Source organism: Perissodus microlepis, chromosome 18, assembly GCF_051167445.1.
Source record: "Perissodus microlepis isolate ML-2025 ecotype Zambia chromosome 18, ASM5116744v1, whole genome shotgun sequence".
NCBI classification, from domain to species: domain Eukaryota; kingdom Metazoa; phylum Chordata; class Actinopteri; order Cichliformes; family Cichlidae; genus Perissodus; species Perissodus microlepis.
Window position 1 is genome coordinate 26,190,284 of NC_140478.1, and position 25,472 is coordinate 26,215,755.

General features: G+C 41.5%; 2 protein-coding genes across 2 annotated transcripts; both read left to right on the forward strand.

Moving 5' to 3' along the window:
- LOC146368015 (uncharacterized) lies at positions 1–18,454 on the forward strand. The gene is made up of 4 exons (XM_084911527.1): positions 1–238; positions 3,361–3,945; positions 9,968–10,723; positions 11,194–18,454. The coding sequence occupies exons 1-4, from the start codon at positions 1–3 to the stop codon at positions 11,997–11,999; spliced, it is 2,385 nt and encodes a 794-aa protein (XP_084767653.1). The 3' UTR covers positions 12,000–18,454.
- Positions 18,455–20,588: 2,134 nt separating this feature from the next.
- LOC146368016 (uncharacterized) lies at positions 20,589–25,328 on the forward strand. Its single transcript, XM_084911528.1, has 4 exons — positions 20,589–20,796; positions 21,037–21,101; positions 23,063–23,156; positions 23,248–25,328. The coding sequence occupies exons 1-4, from the start codon at positions 20,589–20,591 to the stop codon at positions 24,312–24,314; spliced, it is 1,434 nt and encodes a 477-aa protein (XP_084767654.1). The 3' UTR covers positions 24,315–25,328.
- Positions 25,329–25,472: the final 144 nt, after the last annotated feature.

Here is a 25,472-nt window from a genome sequence, read left to right on the forward strand (position 1 = left end):
ATGTTGAGCAGCGTTGCTCTGCGCTCCCAGATCGCCTCCGTGATTGATGCCTTGTCCAAAGCAGCCGTGGCAGAAATCGCCAAAGTTGTGGAGGATGGCATGGTGGTGCTGCGGCTGGAAATGTGCCAGCGTGAAAACGAGATCAAGAAGCTGAAGAGCAACATCGAGCTCCTGCACGGCGAGCTGAGAGTAACCCAGCAGGCGGTGACCCTGAGACCCGACCACCACGGGAGAGATGGTGAGCTGGACCCGAGCTAAACCACACCTCAACACCCTGTAGCTGCCGTGCTAACCTGGCACCTCTTTGCTGAGGGGTACCAACTTACTGGTACACTGATGCAAGGTTTGTCAGGGACGAAAATGCACAAATCTCAGTTTTCAAACTTTTATAAAGGGGTTGTGTAGAGGTAGAGAAATACTTTATTAAATTCTAGAGAAAAAAATAATTTAAGAACAAATGTTTGTGTTGCCACGTTGTGAAAAATCCCCCAGCACAAGGCTTTGGCTTTTATTTGCTCTGCAATAATATGGGAAATCGTTCCAGTGGTCATTTTGGATCATTTATCTTTTGGCTGCAGGACATGAGGACCAAAATAGGTCTTTTTAATGAGCTGGCGTGTTTGCAGTTATATAGTGTAAAGAAAAGAATGTAAGCATTACAAAATTGTTTCTCTTCTTTGCGATAAGATATTAGCAGAAGTTATTTAGAAATAGATTTTTGTCCAGATGACATGTGGATCTTTTCTGGGGACAGATATGAAATACACAAATCTATTTTCTCACTTTGTTGTAGATCTTTGAGTGATTCGTTTCATTTTGAAGAACATTTGGTACAAATATTTGGTTTGTTTCATGAGTCTCTCCCGCCTGCTCACATAGGTCATAATAAACAGTATTACTTACACGGGCATGAGTTCAGTGCACCAGTTGTGCTTACCGTATTTATTGCTTAACTGCCATTAAAAACAAGAAAGAACATATTTTAGAAATCTGTCAAAAACATGTTTAAAACAAAAAATGACTGAATTCACATTCGATTACTCACACTGGAGCTGGCACACTGGACTCCTTTGAGAAGTCAGAAATTAATCAAACAGTTAACCAGTAAAATTAATATTATTTTTTGTTTGTGAATGCAAGTAAATAACAGTAATTTGTCATCTTACTTTAAAAAAGTAATAGTTTTGTCTGCTTTTTTGTAAAACCAAATTTAAAAGTTATTGGATGTCAACAATAGTTATATTAAAAGTATCACTTCAATAAAAGAGCTTGTGGATATGGTGGGTTAACCATTACAGAATCATAAAGATTGATTTTGGTAATTACTGTTAATTTAGGGCAGCTGTGGCATAAATCTTATATTGGATGTTCGTCTTAAAATGTATTAAGCACTGTAGCTTTCCAAAATGTACAAGAAGTCGAGATAGTGGTGCTTTTACATATTACTAATATTCACATATTTAGTGAGCTGTACAGCTCATGGATTTGTGGCATAGGAGATAAAGCAGGTTGTCCGCTACTTGCAGGGTGGGTGGTTGAATCCTTGGCTCCTCCAATGAATCCATCAGAGTGAGAGATGGTTTGAAAGCTCTGAGTCAATGGGCAATATTAAACAAATATGTAGGGCTGCTGTCTTGCATTTGCGCAGTATCTCTAAAATTAGAAACATCCAGTCTCAGAGTGATGCTGAAAAACTAGTTCATGCATTTATTACTTCTAGGCTGGGCTATTGTAATTCATTATTATCAGGCTGTCCTAAAAACTCAGTTAATCCAAAAGGCTGCAGTGAGAGTACTGACAGGGACTAGAAAAAGAGAGCGTGCTCCTCTCACACTGGCCTCTCTTTGTTGGCTTCCTGTTAAATCCAGAATCTAATTTTACAATCCTTCTCCTCACATACAACATCGGTTCAGTTCAATTTGATTTATATAGTGCAAAACACAACAACAGTCAAAGGTGCTTTATATTGTAAGATAAAGACACTAATCAAACAACCCGCTTTGAGCGAGCACTTGGCGACAGTGGAAAGGAAAAACTCCCTTTTTAAAGAGGAAAAAACCTCCAGCAGAATGTCCTCAGGGAAGGTTGGGCATCTGCCAGGACCAGCAGGGGTTGTCTGAATAATCAGGCCCTGTCTATCTTAAAGACCCCAATAGAGCAATTGTCTCTCGGATTTCTGGCTTACTTGTGATTCCTAGGATGTTTAAAAGTAAAATGGGAAGCATCCTCTGTGGAACCAGCTCTTATTTTTAAGATTACATTTCAACTTTTCCTTTATGGTAAACCGTAGAGTTAGGGCTGGATCAGTTAACCCTGAATCCTCCCTTAGTTATACTACAATAGGCCAAAGTTGAGTATTTGTTCTTCACTCACCTATTTTTCACTCACTATGTGTGGTTATGGGAGACTGCCCCGCCCCCACCGAGCCTGTTTCTACCAGAAATTCTTCCTTACAGGGGATCATTGCATTGTTTGGGTTTTCTGTCAATTGCTGTAGATTCTTTATCTTACAATATCAAGCGCCTTGAGGCGACTGTTGTTGTGATTTGGTGCTACATAAATAGAATTAAATGAGGTTTGTAGTAAAAAGCATGTTTAATGCTCGTTTAGAGTATGAAAGCACTATGTAAGTACCTGCCAAATTTAAGCCTTAGTCAGGCAGTTGTGACAGTCAAGCTAGTGAAACACGATCATTAGAGGATTGATTAGATTCTTGAACAAAATCTGAAAGGGCATATTTACATTTACCCCAAGATCTCATTAGTTACACACCATTCACAAGAATAACTTCTGGTTTGTTAAGGCGGGTTACATAACACTTTTAGCTCTGGTATTTATGAGGCCCAAAATAAATCTGTGCACCTTGTGAAAAGTTTTAAACTCATGCATGGTGCATAGTGTTTGGAGATATTGCCATGTAAGAGTTTTGCAAGTTTTACCGAGGACCTGATTTCAAAACTTGAATAATGTGAAACTAAAGTGGTGCGTGCAGAGTCCATACTCTGCCACGACCAACGTCCTGTTTTTCAAACTTTTAGAACGTAATAACAGACCAAAGTTTAACAAGTTCTTCCTTTGCCACTGCTTCACCTCTCCATTAAACTTCATGAAATGCAGATCAAAAGTTGTGTAAACACAAAATCAGATGAACAAATGACATTCAACTAATGTCTATCTTGACTCTCATCTTGGGGAAGAATTAAAGTTACAACTCTTTAATGTATGTTATTGGTTTGTTTCTGTCATTGCACATACCTCACCATCATCCTGGAGAAATTACTTCCTCTGGCTTCTAATTGTTTTGGAATTAAGTTAGTGATGGTTAATTCAGTTATAACATGCATGTTTATCTTTCTGCAGAAAGCCAGGGTGGTGCTGGTGATGTGAAGAACTCTCTTGAAAATGTGCATGCTGATGATGGACCCGCCACTCTGTCTGTACCTGAAGTGAAGGTCAAATGTGAACCTGTGGAGGAAAATCAACAGGCCAGCAGACAGTCCGACAAACCAGGAGAAGAGCTGCCTCTGTATGAAAGTGGACAGTGGAGATCGACGACACAAAATGAGACTGGACATAACAGCTCTCATTATTTACGTTTAGGACAGAACTCCCTGTCGTGTCTTCCCGAATCGTCTTTGGACAGTGGGCTGGTCGTGTCCTGCAGCAGCTCTGGTGGATTTCAGCAGAACCACTTTGGTCGTGGGTTACTGGGTTATAGTCTGTACCGCAATGCGTACAACACGGCACGGAGGAGGACGGTAAAGAGGCTGATGTTTAAGAAAGGCTTTATCTGTCCGTACTGCGGCAAATGTTTCGAGCGCGCGGGGCATCTCGAGCGGCATAAAAGGATCCACACTGGTGAGAAGCCATACCGCTGCGAGATATGTGGGAGGCGGTTCAATCAGAAATGCAGCCTCAAGGAACACACAAAGATTCACAGAAGATGTAAGTAAAATGCTTCCTACTATGAGGTTTTTGGTTTGTTGCTTTAAGTTGGATTGGAACCAGCTCTCATCAGTGAAACACTTGGTCAGTTAAAGCTTGTGGTTAAGAAACTGTTATGGAAATGAAGGCAGTGTTCATCTTCAGTGCTTTCAAGCACTCAACAACTGAACAAGCAAACTATTCTGAGGGTGCAAGTATAGACACATGACTCCTTTTCTTTCTTTTTTTGCTGATATATGCCTATTAAAGATATTTATCATGCAATATTATTCCTTCTACTAGCACATCCCCATGTATACTGTTATTTGGCGTATGTATTTTTGGCAGTGAAATGAAAATTAAATTCAGTCTCATCTATATAGAAACAAATTACAACAACAGTCGCATCTAGGTGCTTTATATTGTAAGCTAAAGACCCAACAATAACAGAGAGAAATCCCCAACAATCGGACAAGCTCCTATGAGCAAGCTATTGCAGAATTAAAAAAAAGGGAGGGTTCAGCAGCCCCAATTATATGCTTCATCAAAGAGGAAATATTTAAGAAGAGAAGAAGAGGGGCCTGAAAGCTGAAGGATCTGCCTCCTATTCTACTTTTTAATCCCTAAGAACCAGAAACGTGCTCTGTTGGGGTGATATCGTATTATAAGGTCTTTAAGATTATATTGGGCCTGATTCTTCAAGACCTTGCATGTGAGAAGAGTATGTATAATGTTAAATGGTGATTATGAGACAGAGTGTTTCAGCTATTTTACAGAGTAACATGAAAGTATTGTAACAAGTAGTATAACAAATAACTTTTTCCTGAGAGTAATGAGGTAATGTTTTAGGAAAGCCTGTTAATGAATTACTATAGTTGAGCATAGAAGTTTTTCAGCATCACTTTGAGACAGGGTGTTTCTAATTTTAGAGATATTTCTTGAATGCAGGAACACAGTCCAATCATGCTAGGTGTCGTAGATAAATAAATACTAAAAATTGATCATTTTAGCCTATTGCTAGGTGGTTCCTAAGCAACAGGACATGCCCGAATAAGTCTTTGTGGATCTAAATGAGACGTTATTGTGAACTTAAAATTATACAATACTTTTTATAAGGTGTTATAGGTGCATAGATGATAATAATTGATCATTTATACCTACCTAACTATTGTTTGGTGGTTGCTAGGCAACATGATGGCATGATATACTTGATAGAGAGATAAACTTTGTTCATGCTGAAAGCACTTTGCTTGTTGCACTTTGCTGTGAAGCTGACAGCTGCTCACCTGCTGACATTCCAGGTTCTGGTTGCCTTGGTAACTCTCTAAGATTGTATGCCAGTCAACAGTTTCCTGTACTTTCATTGGTCCTGTGGAGTCCTGCCCCACTTCAACTACCAGCAGTTATTTCACTCATAGTCACTTGAACTCACCAAATGTCATTCATGTTCTTTTCTCCTCACTTTTTTCCTCCATGTTGCTTCCATCTTTAGATGTACCTGTGCTCCACGTTTGGTTGCTCAACTCACGATTGTTTAAGCATAGTTGGCAGACAAAGAAACAAACAGATTTTGTATAAGAACAATATGTCGACCAGTTAGCTTTTCAGAAGCGACCACAATGTTTAGTGCAGAAAGCTCGTTTAGATGATTTGAGACACAAAGACAAACACAAAAGCTTCTTATTATAGTTTTTCAGGAGCATCAACCACAGTCACAAACTCTGTCCTAGGCAACGGCTCTGTCAGATTAAGCCATTGTTCTGAAGACCTACAAACTGATTAACAGCTCTCCCTACTGGTGGCAGGTTTGGCAAAACAAAAAATAAATAAATATGAGCCTTACATTTAGCGCCATATTTATCATAAAGGTTTGAGCTATTTTCACACAGGAACTTCATACAACGCTAAAAGGGAACCTGTCACAAAATGGTTCGAAGCTGCCTGTTCTCACTTCTAACGCAACAGGAAATCTGCTTCAGAAGGCTTCTTACTAGCAGAAGTACTGTTGATTTTTAGGTGATAATGCCATTCAGGTATGGGACCAAAACTAATTCGAGTGTGACTTCACGTTGACAGATGAAAGACCGTTGGTCTACATTCTCGCATGCAGCTCGTTTTGTACAAAGACTAAGGTTCAGGGTGAAAGCAGCCCTGGGCCCAGTTAAGCTGCTCCTCTGCTTTTCTAACAGTCTGAACATGAGCAGAGAAAAAGTTGTGAAAACAACTGTCGTACATACTCAAATATTTCAGTAACTGCACAATCATTGTCGCTCTCAGAAGGGCCAAAAGACTGTGTGTTACACTTGGCAGTTTTGAGGTCTCCAGTAGTTTGGAGGTACGTGTAAATCAGGGTGTTGCTGCATAATGGTGTGTGCACTCAGGCAGTATCCTCCTGATAAACATCTGGATTTAAATTGTAGAATGAAGACATTCTTTCCTCTGTTATCGTACTGAAGGAGGTCAGGACCGGTGGCTGTTTGGTTGGTGGGGAATTACTGCATTGCTCAACGATTCTTCAGCAGGGCAGGATTAGGGAGGTTCACGGATTTGTGGAGGATCAAACTTGGATGCCTGGGGTCATTGGCTCTCTGCCAGCGTACAGTATTTCGATTTTACTTATAAGAATGAATGAAAGATTAAAGACACATTTAAAATTATATGTAATTTATATGAAACATATAGAAGCAGTAATTTTATCTTTTAATTTGAAGGTTCATGTCACTCACATGACACGTTAGCTAGTTGTACGCTGTGGTGTGTTATTTTTATCTTCTGTCTCTGAGTCTTGGTTCACAGTTTGAAGTCAGTAAGCACAGGAAAAATTATGTGGGTTAGGTGTGACGACAGTGAGTGAGTGGAGGGGAAGGTGACTTAAAAGGGTCTCAGTGAACAGCAGAGTCCCCCTTCCTGCCTTGTAGAGCCAATTTTTAGCTTTGTGCAACCCAGAGCAAGACCACCGGGCTCTGTACAAGATCCACCGGATATTAGTTACCGAGGTTGAAACCCAGTTCATGCATGTAACGTGACACTATTGAGATGTTCAGTGCCCTTCGAACCTTTAGGCAATTAACCAATTTTCAGCTTATTTTCTGCTGATCTTAGCAGAGCATAGCAAGCAACACCGAGGACAAAAATGACCCTCTGTGTTTGCAGGCAGATGAAACAATAAATCATTTCAGGGGTTCCCTCAAAGTATTTAGCATAGTTGGTAAGCCACCATAACTTTGTGTTCATGTGTGGCGTCAAATCCAAACCGTTTCCAGATGTCTTCATAGACGACATCGTGATTATTGTCAAGCAGGGGTCGCGAGTTTCCTTCCCTGCGGGTGTTTAAAGGAAAGAATTTCTAAAGCTTAAACTACTTATGTTTTAAACAGCTTAAAGCTTTAACTGCTGATGGTAAAGAAGCAGGAGCATTATTTTCCATACCAACTGATCACTTTTGGTCTCAATTGTTGTTATTATTAACAATAAAAAGGAGTTTTTTGACATTTAACTTAGGGGTGAGCAGAATATTCCTTTCACCCAATAAATAAACAAATTCAAAATGATTAAATAATTTTAATTGCAGTTTCTACCCTCAGTTGCTCTGTGGCTGCCAGTGGGGCTCGCTCTGCAGTTTTAAACCATTTCTGTAGTGTGAGGTTGAAACCTGCTAACCCCGTGAATATACCAAACATGGCTGCATGTTCTGGCTCTGAAGCCTCTGGAGCTAATTGCACCCACTCAAAATGATGATTACAGTTCCACCAGATGTGCTGCTGTGTGATTCAGAAGCATTGTAGGAGTGACTTGAGGTCTCAGTGCTGCTTAAAATGGAGCCGGGTCTATTTTTGATGAAGACGCCTCAAGTTGCACAGAGCAGATTAGGGAGGCGAGAATCTGGTCAGTTTTCAATATCAACGAACCCCCCCACCCCACCCCCCACCCACAAGACTAAACACTTCACTTCTGGTGTGAACTGACACCCTGAGAAGCGCTGAACAAAAAACTGGAGGTCACAAAACACCACAGACATACACTTAACTCAAATTTGAGAACATGTACCAGTTTAATCTTTGTTTGGTTTTTTTGCCTCAATAATGACTAAAATGACTTTTGAATAATGAAATTTGCTTATTTTTGATGAACTTATCCATTAATTAAATAACTGGAACACTACAGTAGACGTCATAGCAGACCTTAGTCCAACCATCAGAACTGAAGAAGCTTCTCGGATGAGAGGTGAAACGTCTTCAAGCAACTTAAAGAAGTCCAGACGCTTTTCTTTCCAAGCTCCTTAGACCACCATTTTCATTCGCACCTCTGAAATTGCAGTGATAGTGAGCTGAGTGTTTTCAGGCGTCATTTTCCCAGCAATGTTTTCTCCAGTTCCTCCTGGAGGTCCTGAGGTGTCCACAGGCCAAATCCTGGCCAAAAACATCTGTGTCATTTATATTCAGTCTGGACAGGAAACTTATATTTAATATTAATTTTTCCACATTCTTGGAGGGTCTTTAAGTGTGCTTTAAATGAAATCTAGTCTTTAATTCAGATGAGGCTGGCACCATTAAAAACTATTTCCTACACTTAGTGTTTCCAATTAACCTATCCCCACTAACTGCATGTCTTTGGACTGTGGGAGGAAGCCGGAGAACCCACGCAAACGCAGGGAGAATATGTAAACTCCACATAGAAAGACCCTGGCCTAATGGTGGAATTGAATTCAGGACCTTCTTGCTGTGAGGCAACAGTGCTAACCACGGTGCCACCCAATTTAAATCATATTTTAAAACAAATTAGTTATAGTTAAAAGCAATTTGGCATAAAGCCCACCACTGAAAATGCTGAAACAATGCACTCAAAAAAAAAAATCTATCTTTGGATGAACACAATTTAATCATGGCACCTTTTTCCACGTGATTTAACCAAGTACAGTAACCCATTTTAGACCATGTCAAACCAACACATTTGGCATTTGGTGGTTTAATGTAATCAGATTACGTTGGATCACCGTAGTATACTTGCATTGACTTGAAGTGATTGATTTAAGTATGTAGAGTGAAATTTGTTTTAATTCATTCTACACAAGTTAAAAACTTTAGGAAAACACAATGAAATCTTGTTGTTGGAACAACTACTTTGTTAATCAAGGCAATTACTGCTAGTCGTGCTTAATGAACCAATATAGAGGTTGATGATTTCATAGAGACAAACAACCATTTGCACTTACATTCATGGGTAATTTAGAATCACCAATTTCCTAGCAAAACTAGGAAAGCTATGATTACAAAGCTTGATGCAGAATTTTCTGCACGGTTTTGTCCCTGACAGGTTAAACCACAATAAATAGCGATAGCATACACGTGGTGTGGGTGTAGTTGTCTGCCTCTTAAAACTCCAGCGATTTTCCTGCAGTTTGACATCTAATGTGATCTTGTGAATGTCGTGAGTCCAGGCAACGAACCACTCTTACTAGATTGTATCATGTCATCTCAACAAGAACAAATTAAGTTGCTGAATTTCATGCAGATGCTACATGATTTAATTACGTTCACCATAGAAACATGAAATTATTTAGTTCAAATTTGAATCTTGCACATGTAACAACCACCCAATTTCATTTTTTTGAGTGTGGGGAAGGTACTGACTGGAACTTGGAGCAGTGGCACTGATGATTTGACAGAAGGGTCGTAGTTGGTTTGTGGAGGTCTTGGGGGGGGAGATGGTGGACTGACTGACTTGTAAATTGTAAATGGTCTGGTACTTTAATATAGTGTTTCTCTAGTCCATTTAAGAACTCAGTGTGGTTTCTTGTTACAAGCCTCATTCACCTATTCACATATATTCATGCAAGAGCCTTTTTTTTTTTTTTTTTTGTCTAAGCACCTTTTTACCCAACATTGAATCAACAGGGTCAAATATCTATGGATACTTTGACATCTGGATCGGAGGAGTAGTGATTGAATATAAGATGATCCATTCTGAAACCAGAATAAACTCTAAATCGTCGATGTTTAAAAGGTGAATTACCTTATTTTTCCTCCTCTCTCTGCTTAAACAGGTATTCAGTCAGGACCTGTTGAGATCCAAGTGGCTGAGCAGAAACTGATTCCTGAGGTGAATCCACCTATTGATGCGCATCGCCCTGAAGAAGCGATCGTTGAAGATGCTCTACCTAAGAGTGAGGACATTCTGCCAACACCTGTACAGGTTAAATCTGAGCCTGCAGAGAAGAATATCACACCGCCACCGCTCTTTCACGGGGGGAACGAGCAGACAAGAGAAGGAGTTGAAACCCTCGGCGACACCTTCGCAGCGTTTGAGAGAGACAGCCAGCAGTGGATGCCCAGGCTACAAAACAACCCTGAGATGGGCAGTACAGAATTTCTTAGCAGCTCGGAGCAAAACATGCCATCGTTCCCCGGGATGGCTCAGTTACTCTCTCCACCAGCTGAAGCTTCTTGTAGCACCTTCTCTTTCCCAGGAAAACCGTACGGCGAACTCAAAAACAGCATGATCTCCCAAACGCCCTTTGGATCCTCAGACCCTCTTATGATCTCACAAGAAGGATGCTTACACGGTATGACAGAGACCTTGATGAATCATGTGCATCAGAGGAGAAGCAGATCTTTTCAGGTAATCAAACCAAAGAAGTGCTTCATCTGCTCGTACTGCGGCAAGATCTTCGAGCGAGCCGGACACCTTGAAAGGCATTTGCGAATTCATACCGGCGAGAAGCCGTACGGCTGCCACATCTGTGGGAGGTGCTTCAATCAGAAGAGTAGCCTCAAAGGCCACATGAAGACACACAGAAATGGTAAGGAAGGGGCAAAAGTATCGAACTTCTCTATAACATTATAGATGATTGGAAAAAAGCAGGTACACGTTTTGGTAGCTGGAATAGTGCATTTTTGTTAAAGCTTAGAAACTCGTACTTTTTTCCTAATGAGACACAGGTTTCACAACATGGTAAGAAATGTATTTCTGAAGAAATTCATTAGGAAAAAAAGCAAATTAACAGTATAATTCATTTAGTTTTGGTCATGATAAATAGTATGAGTTTATCAAGTCAGCTGTGATACAGCTTCCTGTGGAGCGGTTCGTGGCAGCCCGGGGGAAGCTGTGAATTGGTTTTTTGGTTTGCTCATCATATTTCTATATCCCCATTAAATGTGTATTTTCCAGTTTATGGGATCCATGTGTGAAAACAACCAGCACTACTGTGTATAAAATTTGTTGGCTAACACTATCTGCTAATTGACATCTGTTCTTGTTTTTTCTGGAAAGGAGAAAACCCAGATGTGCTGGAACCCCAGCACATGATGTTTACACTTCCTGATAACCAACTGTTGCAGAACTTGGCAGAATCTAAGAATGGACTACCACCTTTTGAGGAACCCTTACCAGGCCCAACATACGGTGAGACGGCCAGGGAGGAAACTGTTATGGTAAAGCTGGAGCCTAATGGAGAGAATTTTCAGGCTGTAGGTCAGGTAGGGACTGATAATGGCACGGCAGCACCAGATCAAAGTCAGCTGTGGACATCTGGGCTTGAGAAGAGCAGCGATGCCCCTGAACAAACTGTCTGTGTACTTCTACAAGATGTCAAGTATCACCTCAGTCCTGCTGCCGGAGCCGCGAGTGAGCAGCAGGGATATACGTCGCCGGTCAAGGATCTGCCTTTTCTAGACAAAGAAAATGAAGAAATGATGCTTAGCGACCAGTATTCTGTCATAGGCATGCAACCCAGCAGCTCTGATATAACTCTCACACCTGAGCCACACAATCAGCATATCATACACAAGGTGGCTGTGAGTGATTACAACACAGCGAATGACCGGACTCCTGAAGTGAGTGTTTTTGGATTTAACATGAACTCGTCAACTGACCGTGAGGGAAACTGCGGCGAGGAGTCTGCCACGCAAAACTGCTTCATATGCTCGAACTGTGGCCAAAGCTTTGATAGCTTCGATATTTTTCAGAGACACCAGTGTGAGAAAATCACAGAGCAGCCTTTCAGCTGTGAGATCTGTGGAAAGAGTTTCAACCAGATGAGCATCCTGAAACTGCATCTTAAACTGCATGTGGACTGAAATATACAAAAATATGTAAGCATAGCACACAAGTACAGTTATTCATATTATTTATATAAACACTTGTAGTAAAACTCTGTTCTTCAGATTCAGCCTTTCAAAATCTTGAGGTAGATTTTTTTTTTCCCCAAGCACAAAAATGACTGATCCGTCTGACTTCTGTGACATTTTTAAGTGCTCACAGAAATGTTTTCCTGCTGCTTCGAACCACTTCATCTGTTTTTGAATTGATTGAGGAGGGTAATTGCTCTGCAACACAACTGCTCTTTACTTGCTCTGTATTGTTCTGTGCTGGGCTCTTGAGTGCCTTTCACAATAGTGTAATTAATATGAGGAGAGAAACAAAGTTGAGAGTATGGAAGCGTGATGCATTCACTTGACATGAACAAAAATACACCTGTTTTTTTCTGAATTACAATAATTATCTTGGGAATCCAAAGAAAAACTTGAGATCTTAAAGTCCTAAAAGAGGAGAGAGTCTTTGAGTCATGTAGTTGATAACAGTACAAACTGTTTGCTGTATATTCAAGTGTTTTTCTGGGATCTCTTAAACATCAACATACAAAAATAGCAGTATCTCCCAAAGTTTTAAACATGAGCAAAAGTAAATCCATCCATCCATCTTCTTCCGCTTATTGGGTGCCGGATCGTGGGGGCGGCAGCCTAAGCAGAGAAGCCCAGACCTCCCTCTCCCCAGCTACCTCCTCCAGCTTGTCTGGGGAAACACCAAGGCGTTCCCAGGCCAGCCGAGAGATATAATCTCTCCAGCATGTCCTGGGTCTGCCCCAGGGCCTCCTCCCGGTGGGACATGCCCTGAACACCTCGCCCAGGAGGCATCCTTGTCAGATGCCCGAATCACCTCAACTGGCTCCTTTCGATGTGGAGGAGCAGCGGCTCTACTCTGAGCACCTCCCAGATGGCTGAAATTCTCACCCGATCTCTAAGGGAGAGGCCAGCCACCCTTCATAGGAATCTCATTTCTAACTGTGTAACACTAAGTGGGGAGTCAGGAATTATCATTACTACTCAAGAAATCAAGCTTTTGTGTTATTTTGAGATCTTACGTGAAATATGTTTCTTTGGTTGGTTCAAACAACTCATTTTTAGCATTTATGCATCTGCAAAACTTATTTTCATAAAGGTGAATTATATAAGCCTAGAAAACCACCTTTTAATGGGCTAAAATTACCGAGTTTATCATCTAAACAAAATCTGGTACCTGAGTTAACCAGCAGCACAGACAGAACAAACAGTGCTGTATGTGCATGGACTGGTCTCACCGATTCAGAAAAACAGGAGCGTTTTTGCACAAATGAATCCATTATGTCTCTGTAGGTGAGAAACATTAGAAGCTGTCAGATGTTCTTGTCTGTAAACAGAGCAGTTACTCAGACTTGTCATTAGTTTGTGTTACTAACTTTTTTTTTTTTTTTTTTTTTAAAGTAACAGGCCAAAAACAAATATTGATATTTGCAAGCTACTAACTAAAAGCTTTGTTATTTAAGTGCAGAACTTCAAATTTTTTTAATGTAAACTACTCAAAGACATTTTTTGTGTCAAAAGTACTTTATTATAGTAGCCAGTACAGTCCTGTAATCAACCATTACCTCAACCCATTTGACACGGTTCAGCTTTTTAATAGACTTTTAAATGGCCCTGCTTCTAATGTGTCCTTTTACATTTGAATTACATTTTTAAAAGATAGAGAAAATAGTTAAACAGATTTAATTTCTCATTATCACATATCAATTCGAAAATATTTGATTGTTTTTATTGGTACAAGTGTATGCATTATTTTAACACATTACATTGAAATTTACCGTTCTGCTCTTTTATTTGCTGTTCCACACTATAGCATATATAACTGGACCAGTTTTTCTAAACTTTGGTTGAGACATCATGCCAATGCTGTTAAAGTAAAAATATTTTAATTTTGCATCAGTAAAATAGATTTTAAGATATGGGCTGGTGTGTAGTGCCACATTCTGCAAGTTTGGTCTTAAACAAGACAAATTACAGGTGGATAGTCTTTAACTTTCCAGTCGAGCCAAGATTTCAATTATGTGACATTTTCCACTAACAAAAAAACAATTTCCATGAAGAAATGAAAGGATGAGAGTTAATGATGAATGTTACGTCCCCCCGAAGGGGTCTAAGCATGCAAGTGAGGGGACCAGTAACAAATGAGTCCAGAACAGAATGAAAGGAAAACAGACAGGTGTTTTTAGTAAATAAACTAGTCTTTATTATAGATAATCATAACATAAGGAGCCGGCAACGCCGTATTACCAATAACACATCAAAAAGGGAAAAAAGGTTGGTTGTTGTGTTCTTTGTTGTTGCAAACAAAAACTCCACACCACGAGGAGGCACTTCCAGGGGCCCACAAGCGCACCCTGTCACTAACAGCAGCTGGCTTTACTGCTGCCAAGGCCCACAAGCCCACACTACTCACTGTTTCCACAACTCCACACTTCAGGCAGGCTAACTACACACGAAGCAGAGACACCCCTCCCTGCTCACAGCTCATCCCCAGCTTATATGACCTCAGAGAGGTGATTGCTGACTGGGCCCAGGTGGTAAATGAGTCCAATGAGCAGCAGCTGTGTCCTGGGGAGAGAGAAGAGCAAGAGAGAGACAGAGGGGTGGAGCAAGAGAGGAGGAGGTGGAGAAAAGCACCACGCCCACACAAGGGCAGTATCAGGAGGCCCAGCTAGGGCCGTAACACCCCCTCCCATAAATACAAACCAGTGGTTTGTCACAGAACGTCCTACCCAGCTTTTAAACATATCACCTACCATGCACCTTAATAACTGTTAGGCATACCCTGCCAAATCTGCCAAGACCTTTTTGATGGGTTGAAAACACTGAACGGGGTTGGCTCAAGTCCCTCAACATAGGGTCTCAAGTGGCAGCCAGATGTTTTTAGATCCATCACATAGGGAGAACCCGTCAGGCAGCTAGAAGGCCTTACAGCAACACTTCTCTGACGCTTCTTCGCTAGGTCATGGCGAAAGGCATGCTGTTAACCAGAGGTGCAGGTTTGAATGTTTGTGCCGTACACAATGTGTCACACTGCAGGTCATCTGGACCCGAAAGACAGTCAACAGGTGGCAGATTACAATTAGTTGATCTCTGACAGTGACCAAATGACACCACTGAGCAATTATGCTCCAATTGTTGCCTAGGACTGGCAACTTTGTCTGTTTGTGAACCACAGTTCACTCTTTTGAAAGCAGATCGATTTTGCTTTGAGTTTGCTTTCAAACAGTGGGCAACCAGGTGGCCAGGTTTGTGGCAGAAGAAACAGAGCTTTGTTTTGTCTCTTGAAACCACACCTGTATCAGCTTTGCTAGCTGGTACACACCTAGCCCTTGAGACTGACTGTTTCTGTTTGTAGGTCTTACAATTTGCTATTAAATGGCCAGACTTGAAACAGAAAAAACACTTTCGTTTTGCCTTGGAATGGGACACAAGTACCTCACCCTTTGGGTACTGTGTAGCTGGCACATCACTAACCTTCACTAGGTCATCGCGTCGGTCGTGCTTAATGACACTGGTTTTATGGATGAGGGCAAACTCATCAGCCAGTGTTGCAGCCTGCTGTAATGAGGACACCTTATGTTCACTGAGGTATACTGCGATGCGCTCGGAGATGCAGTTCTTAAACTCCTCAATCAGCATTAATTCACGTATCGAAGCCAGGTCAGTGGCTTTGCAGGCCGCACACCACCGATCGAAAAGAACACCTTTTTCCCCTGGCGAAATCAAGACTGACCCTGTCCCCTTTTCAACCCCCGGAAACACTGCCTATAGGCTTCTGGGACCAGCTCATAAGCTAGCAGGATGGCACTTTTCAGCTTGTCATAATTCAGACTGTCCTGAGCTGACAATGAGGAACAAACTTCCTGAGCCTTACCTACCAGCTTACATCGTAGCAAAATAGCCCACGAATCCCGTGGCCAGTGCAAGGCTGTGGCTATATGCTCAAAGGACTCAAAATAACTGTCAACCTCAGTGCCGTGAAACACTGGAACCAGACGAAGGTTTTTCCCCACATCAAACGGTGTGTCTGCCTGACGAATGGAGGCAGTCGGAGGAAGGGAAGCCTGCCGGAGTTCCAGCTGTCGCAACTTAACAGCTGTCTCCACCTCCACCTTTTTCAATTCGACCTCCCTGGCTCTGGCAAGCTCTGCGTCTAAACGCTTAAGCTCAAACTCCTTTAGCTGGAACTCCCTCTCACAATCCTCCTTTTCCAACTGGAGACGAGCCAGGCGGACACGGAGCTTAGCGTCCTGCTTCGAGCCTACTGATGATTCAATGGAGAGAGGCTCGAAGTGAGGCAGTGTCATAGGTTTGTCTTCAGGAATCCCCTGAGCAACAGGCGTAGACACTGATGGAGCTACACCTTGAGCTGGCACCTGCAGAACAGGCTGAGACGCTACACCATGCACAAGTGGACTGGCAGACACTGGCAGGACCACTATCCCTTTCTCCACCAAGCCAGACACAAGAGCAGCTTTCAGCTCAGCCTTACGCAGAGCTGTGGAGACACAAATGCCATAGAATGACGCCACCTCATGCAAATCCCTCTTCCTACAGGCGTCCAGCTGGACAAGCGAAGGGTTTTCCTTAAACATGGCAATATCAAAGGTAGCCATTGAAACTAAAACTACCTGAGGCTAACAGTAACAACAAAGAAGCACCACCTCCAATACACAAATGAAAAACAGGTGGGTGGGGTGGGGGGAGATGTGTGGCCACAGGTTAACCAATAAATAAAAATACCGCCGACCCCCTCCCCAGACCTACCTACTAAAATTTCAGCCTAGTTAGCTTCTGGAGTGTACCAGGCTCGAGGCAAGTTAGCTTCTGGAGTGTACCAGGCTCGAGGCAACTTTAAAGGCTAAGCATCAAGTGCATAAAGCACCGACAAGCCTACCCCCGACAGGGAACTAATCCCCACCCGGGATTACTCCGAAAATAATAAAGGCAAAATAAAAAATGAGTGCCCGAAGGAGGAGCTTACGCTCAGCTAGACACCCCCCTTTTCTAACTGGAGAGAGCACAGCAGATACAATACAACTAAACAGGCCACCGGCAAACAACTCACTAAAACTCAATTGCTGTTCCTTCCATTGATATCCCGGACAAGCCCACATTGTTATGTCCCCCCGAAGGGGTCTAGGCATGCAAGTGAGGGGACCAGTAACAAATGAGTCCAGAACAGAATGAAAGGAAAACAGACAGGTGTTTTTAGTAAATAAAATAGTCTTTATTATAGATAATCATAACATAAGGAGCCGGCAACGCCGTATTACCAATAACACGTCGAAAAAGGGAAAAAAAGGTTGCAACAACAAAGAACACAACAACCAAACAAAAACTCCACAACACGAGGAGGCACTTCCAGGGGCCCACAAGCTCACCCTGTCACTAACAGCAGCTGGCTTTACTGCTGCCAAGGCCCACAAGCCCACACTACTCACGTAAAGCAGCTATACTGTTTCCACACTTCAGGCAGGCTAACTCCACACGAAGCAGAGACACCCCTCCCTGCTCACAGCTCATCCCCAGCTTATATGACCTCAGAGAGGTGATTGCTGACTGGGCCCAGGTGGTAAATGAGTCCAATGAGCAGCAGCTGTGTCCTGGGGAGAGAGAAGAGCAAGAGAGAGACAGAGGGGTGGAGCAAGAGAGGAGGAGGCGGAGAAAAGCACCACGCCCACACAAGGGCAGTATCAGAAGGCCCAGCTAGGGCCGTAACAATGAAGAATCAAAGAGAAGGTTGTGCATTAAATACCTCATTTACATCTATGGTGACTATCAAGAATTTCAAATGGTCAAAGACTTTGAAGTTTCTCTTTGTTTATTTGACTACCTATACCTACCCACGATGATATTTATTGTGTGAAATGTATTTTTATTTATGACCTGGGTCAAAGACATAATCCAGAAACTAGTTACTAAAGCAGTGTTGAGTATTTTATATAGACAACAGTGTCCTGAATTGTTAGATGGACAAATGGACTTAAAGAGGCCATTAAAATAGCACCGACCAAGCCTACAGAGAGACTGTCTGAGGCAGGTGTCACAAAACTATTTCTTGTATCATATGAGTGCTTCTGTTTTGTTTGTTTTGTTTGTTTTTTTTTCCATGGAAATGAAATTCCTAACCTGCCACTGCAGTGTTGATGCCTCTCAAAAGTGCATCACAAAGTAAACCTCTTATAATTTTCCCCCTTCCTTATATGAAGTGTTTTCTGTTTACTTTAGTACAGTGGTTTATTACACAAGGCTGCTGATCAACAATTGCTGAAACCCAAGGCCGTTGTGGAAAGATTTAAATTCAATTTGTACATGAAGTTGGATTACATATTCAAGGATACGTAATATGTGAATAACAAAATATAATTTTCTTCTTTTGTATTTTCTAATAAATGGAAAATTCTGTGTTTGAGTTGTGGATTCTTTTCGTATTGATCAGTCTAAGTAATTGCTAAATGTTAAATCTTTCAAATGCTGATTTCTTCCTTCTCTCCATTCTGTTATATCTCCTACCTTCCTCCTAGTCTTCCAGTTTTTCCATATTTTTGGAAAAAATGTAAAATTGGGACCCTGTAGGGATCCTTGAAGGAGCCTAATTTACACAAAATGTATAAGTTCTAAAATCACAGATGGGACCTTTGACATTACGTTTTTTTCTTTTCTTTTTTTTTCTACTAAGATGCTAACTCACTAGTTTATCATTTTTTAGGATCCCTGGATACATCTGTTACAGTAACTGCATATTCTAAAGTGGGCCAGTGTGTGACTTGGGAAGATGAATGGCTGATGAGCAAAGCCTGTGAGTTAGTTGAGGCAGACATCACATCGCACCAAGTCTATTTAAGTGTAAAGAATCTTTCTCTCTGACATCTCATGCCAGCATCCACCCTTAGTTCTGGAGGACATTTGACTCATCACTATGCATTTTCTATGTGTAGCATGTTTGTGGGGAGTAATAAGCTTAGTAATAAGTAATAACAGAGTAATTAAATTCAGTTGTGTAGTTGAGATTAAAATGAGAAGATTTAAAAGATGGGCGATATTACCGTGACTACCTTGATTGGTTTGTAAAACCCTGACCTTGAACCCCAATAACGGCATTTTGGTTGTTGCCATGTTGTGTTTCTTAAGATCCTGCTGTGGGCACATTTGGATGAATAGGTGGAGTTTTTAGTTATCACATTAAGGCTTGTGAGATGCTGTTATGAAGGGAGTTATTACTTCTAGAGACAATCAACTGTCTGTGGCACCAAGACATAGACATTTTAAATTTTGCTTGCCAAAAATTGCCCTGTGACAATGTGCACGTGTTTCTTTTGGTTTTTCGAAGTTGGTGTCTGCTTCATTCTGAGTCGAGGGCAGTGGTAAAGGCACAATTCCACAATGTCTTTAGACTGACAGTGAAAGATGGTCTCAATGAAAGTTGGTATTAATTGTGACGCACCACGAGTGGCTGGATTTAGGTTTCTCAAATCTGTTTTGTGTGTTTCAAACTTTTTTGAAAACAGCACACTGGGTGCTGGCAGCTAAGAACAAGAAACTGAGGCTACAGTTCACACAGGCTCACCAAAACTGTACAATATGAGTGACGAGTCTTGATTTCTGTTGCAACAATCAGATTTTAGGGTCACAATCTGAGGAAAAATTGGGGTTCGGAGTACTGCTGGTGGTGTAGCAGTGTGGTCGATCTTTCCTTGGCACAGTTCGGGCACCTTGGTACCAATTGAGCTTTCTTTAAACACCACAGTCTATCTGAGTATTGTTGCTTGCCCATCCCTTTATGACCACAGTGTACCCATCTACTGATGGCTGCTTCCAGAAGGATAACACACCCATCAAAAATATGGTAAGGGTTTAGTCTAGAGGTATGATTAGTCTGGTACTCATTTGTATCAAGATATCTATTTCACAGGTTTTTCTTACACAGAAAAAAGGTCTCCAAACAAATTCATATAAAAGCAAATCAAATAGATTAAGGTATCCACGTATGTTTTCTTGTATTTTATAAATATTGTACTGATGTCCTGGAGTCCCAAAGAGAAGGTCTGTTGTTCCATTTGCACACATTTCCTGAACTTTCTTTATTCAAACATTTTTTCTATCTTTCTTTAGTTTTTACTACTACTGCAATTAGTATTTGTAAGTACAATCTGACTTGTTTTTTGAGACCATGTGGCATATTTCCCAATTAAATACAACAAGAATCAAAACTAATCTTTGAGCTGGTTATTGACCTTTATCTATATCTTATTTCTTAACCCACAATTTCCTTTCTACGTGCACTTTTAGCTCAAATTTAACACCCATGGGTGATGACTCAGAAGGATGAAGGCCTCGTACCTGTTATTCCACCGCGCCTCTATTCGTGTATTTATGGTAAAGCCCTCCGCCACACGGAAGAAAGGTTTCAGCTAGCATGATGCTCACAGGGATGTAAAAATTTTCTACTGCGTCGCTTCTTTTCACATTTTTTAAACCACTGCTTGGAAGCACTTACTAATTCTTCATTTACCTGGCATATATTACTTTGAATGAGTCAACATGGCGACGTGCATTCCCTTTCAAACACAGTTATCCTCAATAATGGAGGTTCTGGTGAAGGCAGCAGTGGCAGAGATATCCAAACTAGTCGATGACAAATGTGCGTTTCTGCATCTTGAAATATCCCGAAAGCAGAGCGAGAACGAGATGCTGAAGAGGAAACTGCTGGTGATGGAGAGCAAAAATGCGCAGCTGCAGCGAGGATTCGGTAAGATTTCCATCACTGTTTGTGCCAACTGACAACTCAGTGTGTTGTGCATCTAAATGTAGAAGTAGAACCAAACGCAGGAAGAATTTGATTTAAAAAGCCACCGCTGGTGTGTTTTATATTAACCTCTGCTTATTTTTGTAAATGAATTTCGAGGTATTTTACTACCCCTCCAAATAATATCTACTTTTCCTCTGCTCGAGCTTTCAAATTGAGATTTTTCTTCCCTTCTGCAACCAGAAAACTACATGGACAGAGGAACTGATGTGGGGAGCAACTGTCCGCACCCTGCAAGAGATATGAAGGTCTGTGTTTACTACATGCTGTAATAATTGTTGCCTTTTGGACAACATTTGCTCTTTTAAAAAAAAAACAAAAAACTTTTTTGTTTTTAGAGAAGTCATACATAAAATGAACATGTTGCTGCAAGTTTCAGTGTTTACACAGTTTAAAAACATACCAGCTACATGGAAAAAGTAACTACGCTTATTTAGATGTTTTAAAAGGGAGACCTGGCCTTTAAACAACCATGAAGTGACATCTAAGGGATAATTTTGTAACAGCAAGAATGGTGATTGAAGGATAAAAAATGTTTTGAAGAAAAGTCAACAAACTGTTAATTTTATTCCCTGTTAAATTAAAGTTATTTCAATAATCCTTCAAAATAGCACCTGTAGGTCTTTCATGGTGGTTACGATGGGGTAAGATTTGCATCTCGAGTTATTTTGTTACCCCTCTATGTGTCACACACCTAGACTTAAAATCAGTTCCAGGTTAGGCGTCAGCGATTTGAGCTTCCTTTAACAGTGACAGCTGAAAGCTGTGAGGTTTGTGCTCTGCTGTTCTCTTTGCTGTTGAAGTTTGTGGTTGTTATCAAGACAATATCTGAAGAGTGTGTTCATTTAAAAATAAATAAATAAATAAACAAATAAAACAAGAAAACGTGTACTGCCTGTGAGCATGGGAATTCAAACATATCCCCAAATGATATGAAATAAAATCCCCCACATGTGGAAGGTCAGTTCAACCCAGGGGCAGATTGACTGATGCAACAAGAAGTCTTGCAAAAACTTGAGCATTTGTTCATTTATTCTTTAGCTGTTAGTGTCAAAGTGTTAGCATCAGAAAAATAAAGAAACAGTAGAACTGTATGGCTGGAGTAACAGTAGACATGTTTGGTGCAGACAAAAGACGGCTTTTCATGAGAAAAACTGTTCACCATCTGTGAAGTTTAGTGGTGGAAGTGTTGTGGTTTTGCGCTGTTTCGCTGCCTCTGCAGAAGGTCCCTTATAGTCATTTATTTACTTGTGAGTTCTACTTTATATTAAAAACTGCTTAGATATAATGTGAGGTCATCTGTTGAGTTTGCATTGAGGGTATTCTGAAAAATCTTTCATGTTAGAGTGATCAGAAACTTTCACACCCAGACTGATGAACACTTCTGAAAAGCCTACAAAAAGTTACAGTGTTTGGACGTGGACATAAGATTTGTAGTTTTGTACACCAGCACAGTGGATTTTAGATCAAACAATCGAGATGTGGTGAAAGCGCAGACTTTCAGCCTTTAATTGAAGGGATTTAACAAAACTGTTGCATTAACCGTTCAGGAATTATGGGCATTTTTATGCACAGTTCCCCATATTCACAGGCTCAGAAGGACCTCACTGTATTTCTGCTAGGCCCTCACACACCATTTAAAGTAATTGCTGTTGCTGTTTTTCTACTGTAAATCATTGAAATGGTAACTTTATCTTAAAGCGTCATCTTTATTTTGTTTTCCAAAAGAATTAAAAGTTTGCCTTTCTAAACAAAAAAATCCAGAAACTTTTAGTGGTTGTATATATTTTTTCACAAATTGTAAAAGAAAAATGGGGGAAAAAATGGGCAGCTGACACTGGTGACAAACTAGTTCAAAAAGTGGATCAAAAACCTGTGTGTTATTCTAATAGTGTCAGTTGTATGATAAATGTCACCTCGCTGTGGAAATGTCACCTCTTAATCTTATAGTTTTGGTTTCATTGCTGAGACTTTGTTTGTGTGACACCACTCCCATAGGTGTTTCTATTTATGGCAGGTAGCTGTGTTATGAAAAAGGGTGGATTAATAATTAGTAAGTTGTTTGTAGAGGGAAAACAAAGCTAAAAGAAGTGAAATATGAAACTTAATTTGGCAGATTCTGGTGTTGCAATCTCTATATTATTAACATATACCTTAGAAGTTCTCAAGTTGAAAAACAAATCAGGTAATCCATGACCTTTTTGTGTAGTTTCCTGAGATTGAAGATGCAACTGTTTCCTTCACAATTAAAGAAGAAAGTCCAGATGAGGCTCTATGGATCAGTGATTCTGCTGGACCAATTGGTGAGTTGAAGACCTAGGTTTTGTGCAAGAATTAAACCTTAATTGAACTTTACACCCCCACCTGAAGTCTCCTAACACCTGTCACCTGCAGGTTCTGCTGTTCAGTACCCTAACACTGCTAGTGCTCCAGAGAACCAGCAGTTTGAAGAGGGCCACCAGTTAACCCATCCAGAGGTTGCCAGACAGAAGCCATCAGAGTTCAGTGACTCGTTTAACTCTGCCCAGCGTGCAGTAGACATCAGTAGCCTTCAGTTCACAGTGAAGACAGAGAAGGAAGAAGATCGACTGGCATTCAGACAGGATGGGTGCCAGCACAATGTGGGGAAGCAGACGCAACTTGCTGCTGAATTTTCATTGGATGAAAGGGAGAACCAAATTTGGTCGTCCATAATTGAAGGTAATGACATTGACACTGGTTTCCCTGACTTCTCTAGTGTAGTAGAGGAGTATTCCAACACGTACCCGGACCATTCAGATCCAAATGTAGCTTCTAACCTGAGCAAGTCGACTAACGTCCAGCAGTTGCCTTCTCAGAGGCTTTGCAATGGGATTTACAACAGCGAATATCAGAAGGACGTTCCACAGTCGTCAGATTTCCAGCCTAGGTCGCAGGCTCCGTTGTTGCAGCAAGACAAGCAGAAGGAACAAATTTACCCGCAGAGAAACGCGTCACACTCCACTCACCTGAGCCAGCTAGAGGAAGACCCTGAGAGGGAGACCGCAACTCGAGACGGACCAGTTGTAACTCAGTCGCACAACACGTTCACACCGAGCAGCTTTAACCCTCACAGCCTACACAAACCCCTCTCCGGGACGGCCCGATGCTACGGGTGCTCGCAGTGCGGAAAGTCGTTCAGCCGCCTCCACCAGTTCAAGCTGCACCAGCAGAGCCACAAGAGAAAGCGAGCGTTTTGGTGCACGGTGTGCGGGAAGAGTTTCCAGTGCTCGTCGCACCTCAGCATACACCACCGGACTCACACGGGAGAGAAGCCGTACGGTTGCGGACAGTGCGGGAAGAGATTCACGCAGCAGAGCAGCCTGAGGGTTCACCAGCGGACGCACAGCGGGGAACGACCATACAGCTGCTCACAGTGTGGGAAAACCTTCATCCTCATGCATCATTTAAAGCGGCACAGAATCATTCACACCTACAGCTGAGGTGGTACGAGTGGTCGAGGTGAAAGACGACAGTCCGAGAATCAAATATTCAGTGAACGGCAGCTTTTTTTTTTCCAGTGGGATTTTTTTTAACCATATGGCATTACTGAACAACTTTGTATATTAATGCATATTTTACTATGCAAAATCCATCTGGATATCAACATGTTTGCTTCTTTTTAAGTACTTAAAATGATCAAAATGTGAAACTGAACTGCACCCTCGTTCACACGTTTGTGAAACCCTTCCAAAGCTAGAAATCCAAAAAAAAATGGAAAAAAAGGAAAACAAACCAAGCTCTTAAATGGTAAATGGCCTGTATTTGTATAGCGCTTTACTCAGTCCCTAAGGACCCCAAAGCGCTTTACACAACCAGTCATCCACCCATTCACACACACATTCACACACTGGTGATGGCAAGCTACATTGTAGCCACAGCCACCCTGGGGCGCACTGACAGAGGCGAGGCTGCCAGACACTGGTGCCACCGGGCCCTCTGACCACCACCAGTAGTCAGAGGGCCAGTAGGCAACTGGCCAGTAGGCAACGGGTGACGTGTCTTGCCCAAGGACACAACGACCGAGACTGTCCAAGCCGGGGCTCGAACCAGCAACCTTCCGATTACAAGGCGAACTCCCAACTGTTGAGCCACGATCGCCACCAAGCTCTTAAATGGCTGAGTCATCATCTAAAACCACGCGGCTTTGCTCTTACAGTTACCTGCATAAGTGCAGATCTGCTCTGACTTCCTGTTTGTTTTTGCTTCTCATGTCGAACTGGGGTTCGTGTCATCTCAGTACTGAAACCTTACAAGCACAAGATGCTCATTACCCACATTCACTCTGACAAAGGTTTTTCATTCAAATTCATTCAAACTTTTCTCAGGTTTGTGCTTTAATGTCAGACGTTCGAAGCCTGCCTGACTCGTCCTCTCTGTTAGATTTTCCATGAAACTCTTCCCATAAACCCTTTGCTCTTTGTTATGCTTTATATTAAAACTGTTATCAAAACCAACAGATGCATTTGTTTTTTACTGTTATACTCACATGAAAGACTTAAATTCAGACCTTTAGATGGATGAAGGGATAGAGGGTTTTGTCAGTGTTTCTGGTTTTGGACGTCACACTTTTTCAACAACAAACTTCGAGCTCTTGGGTG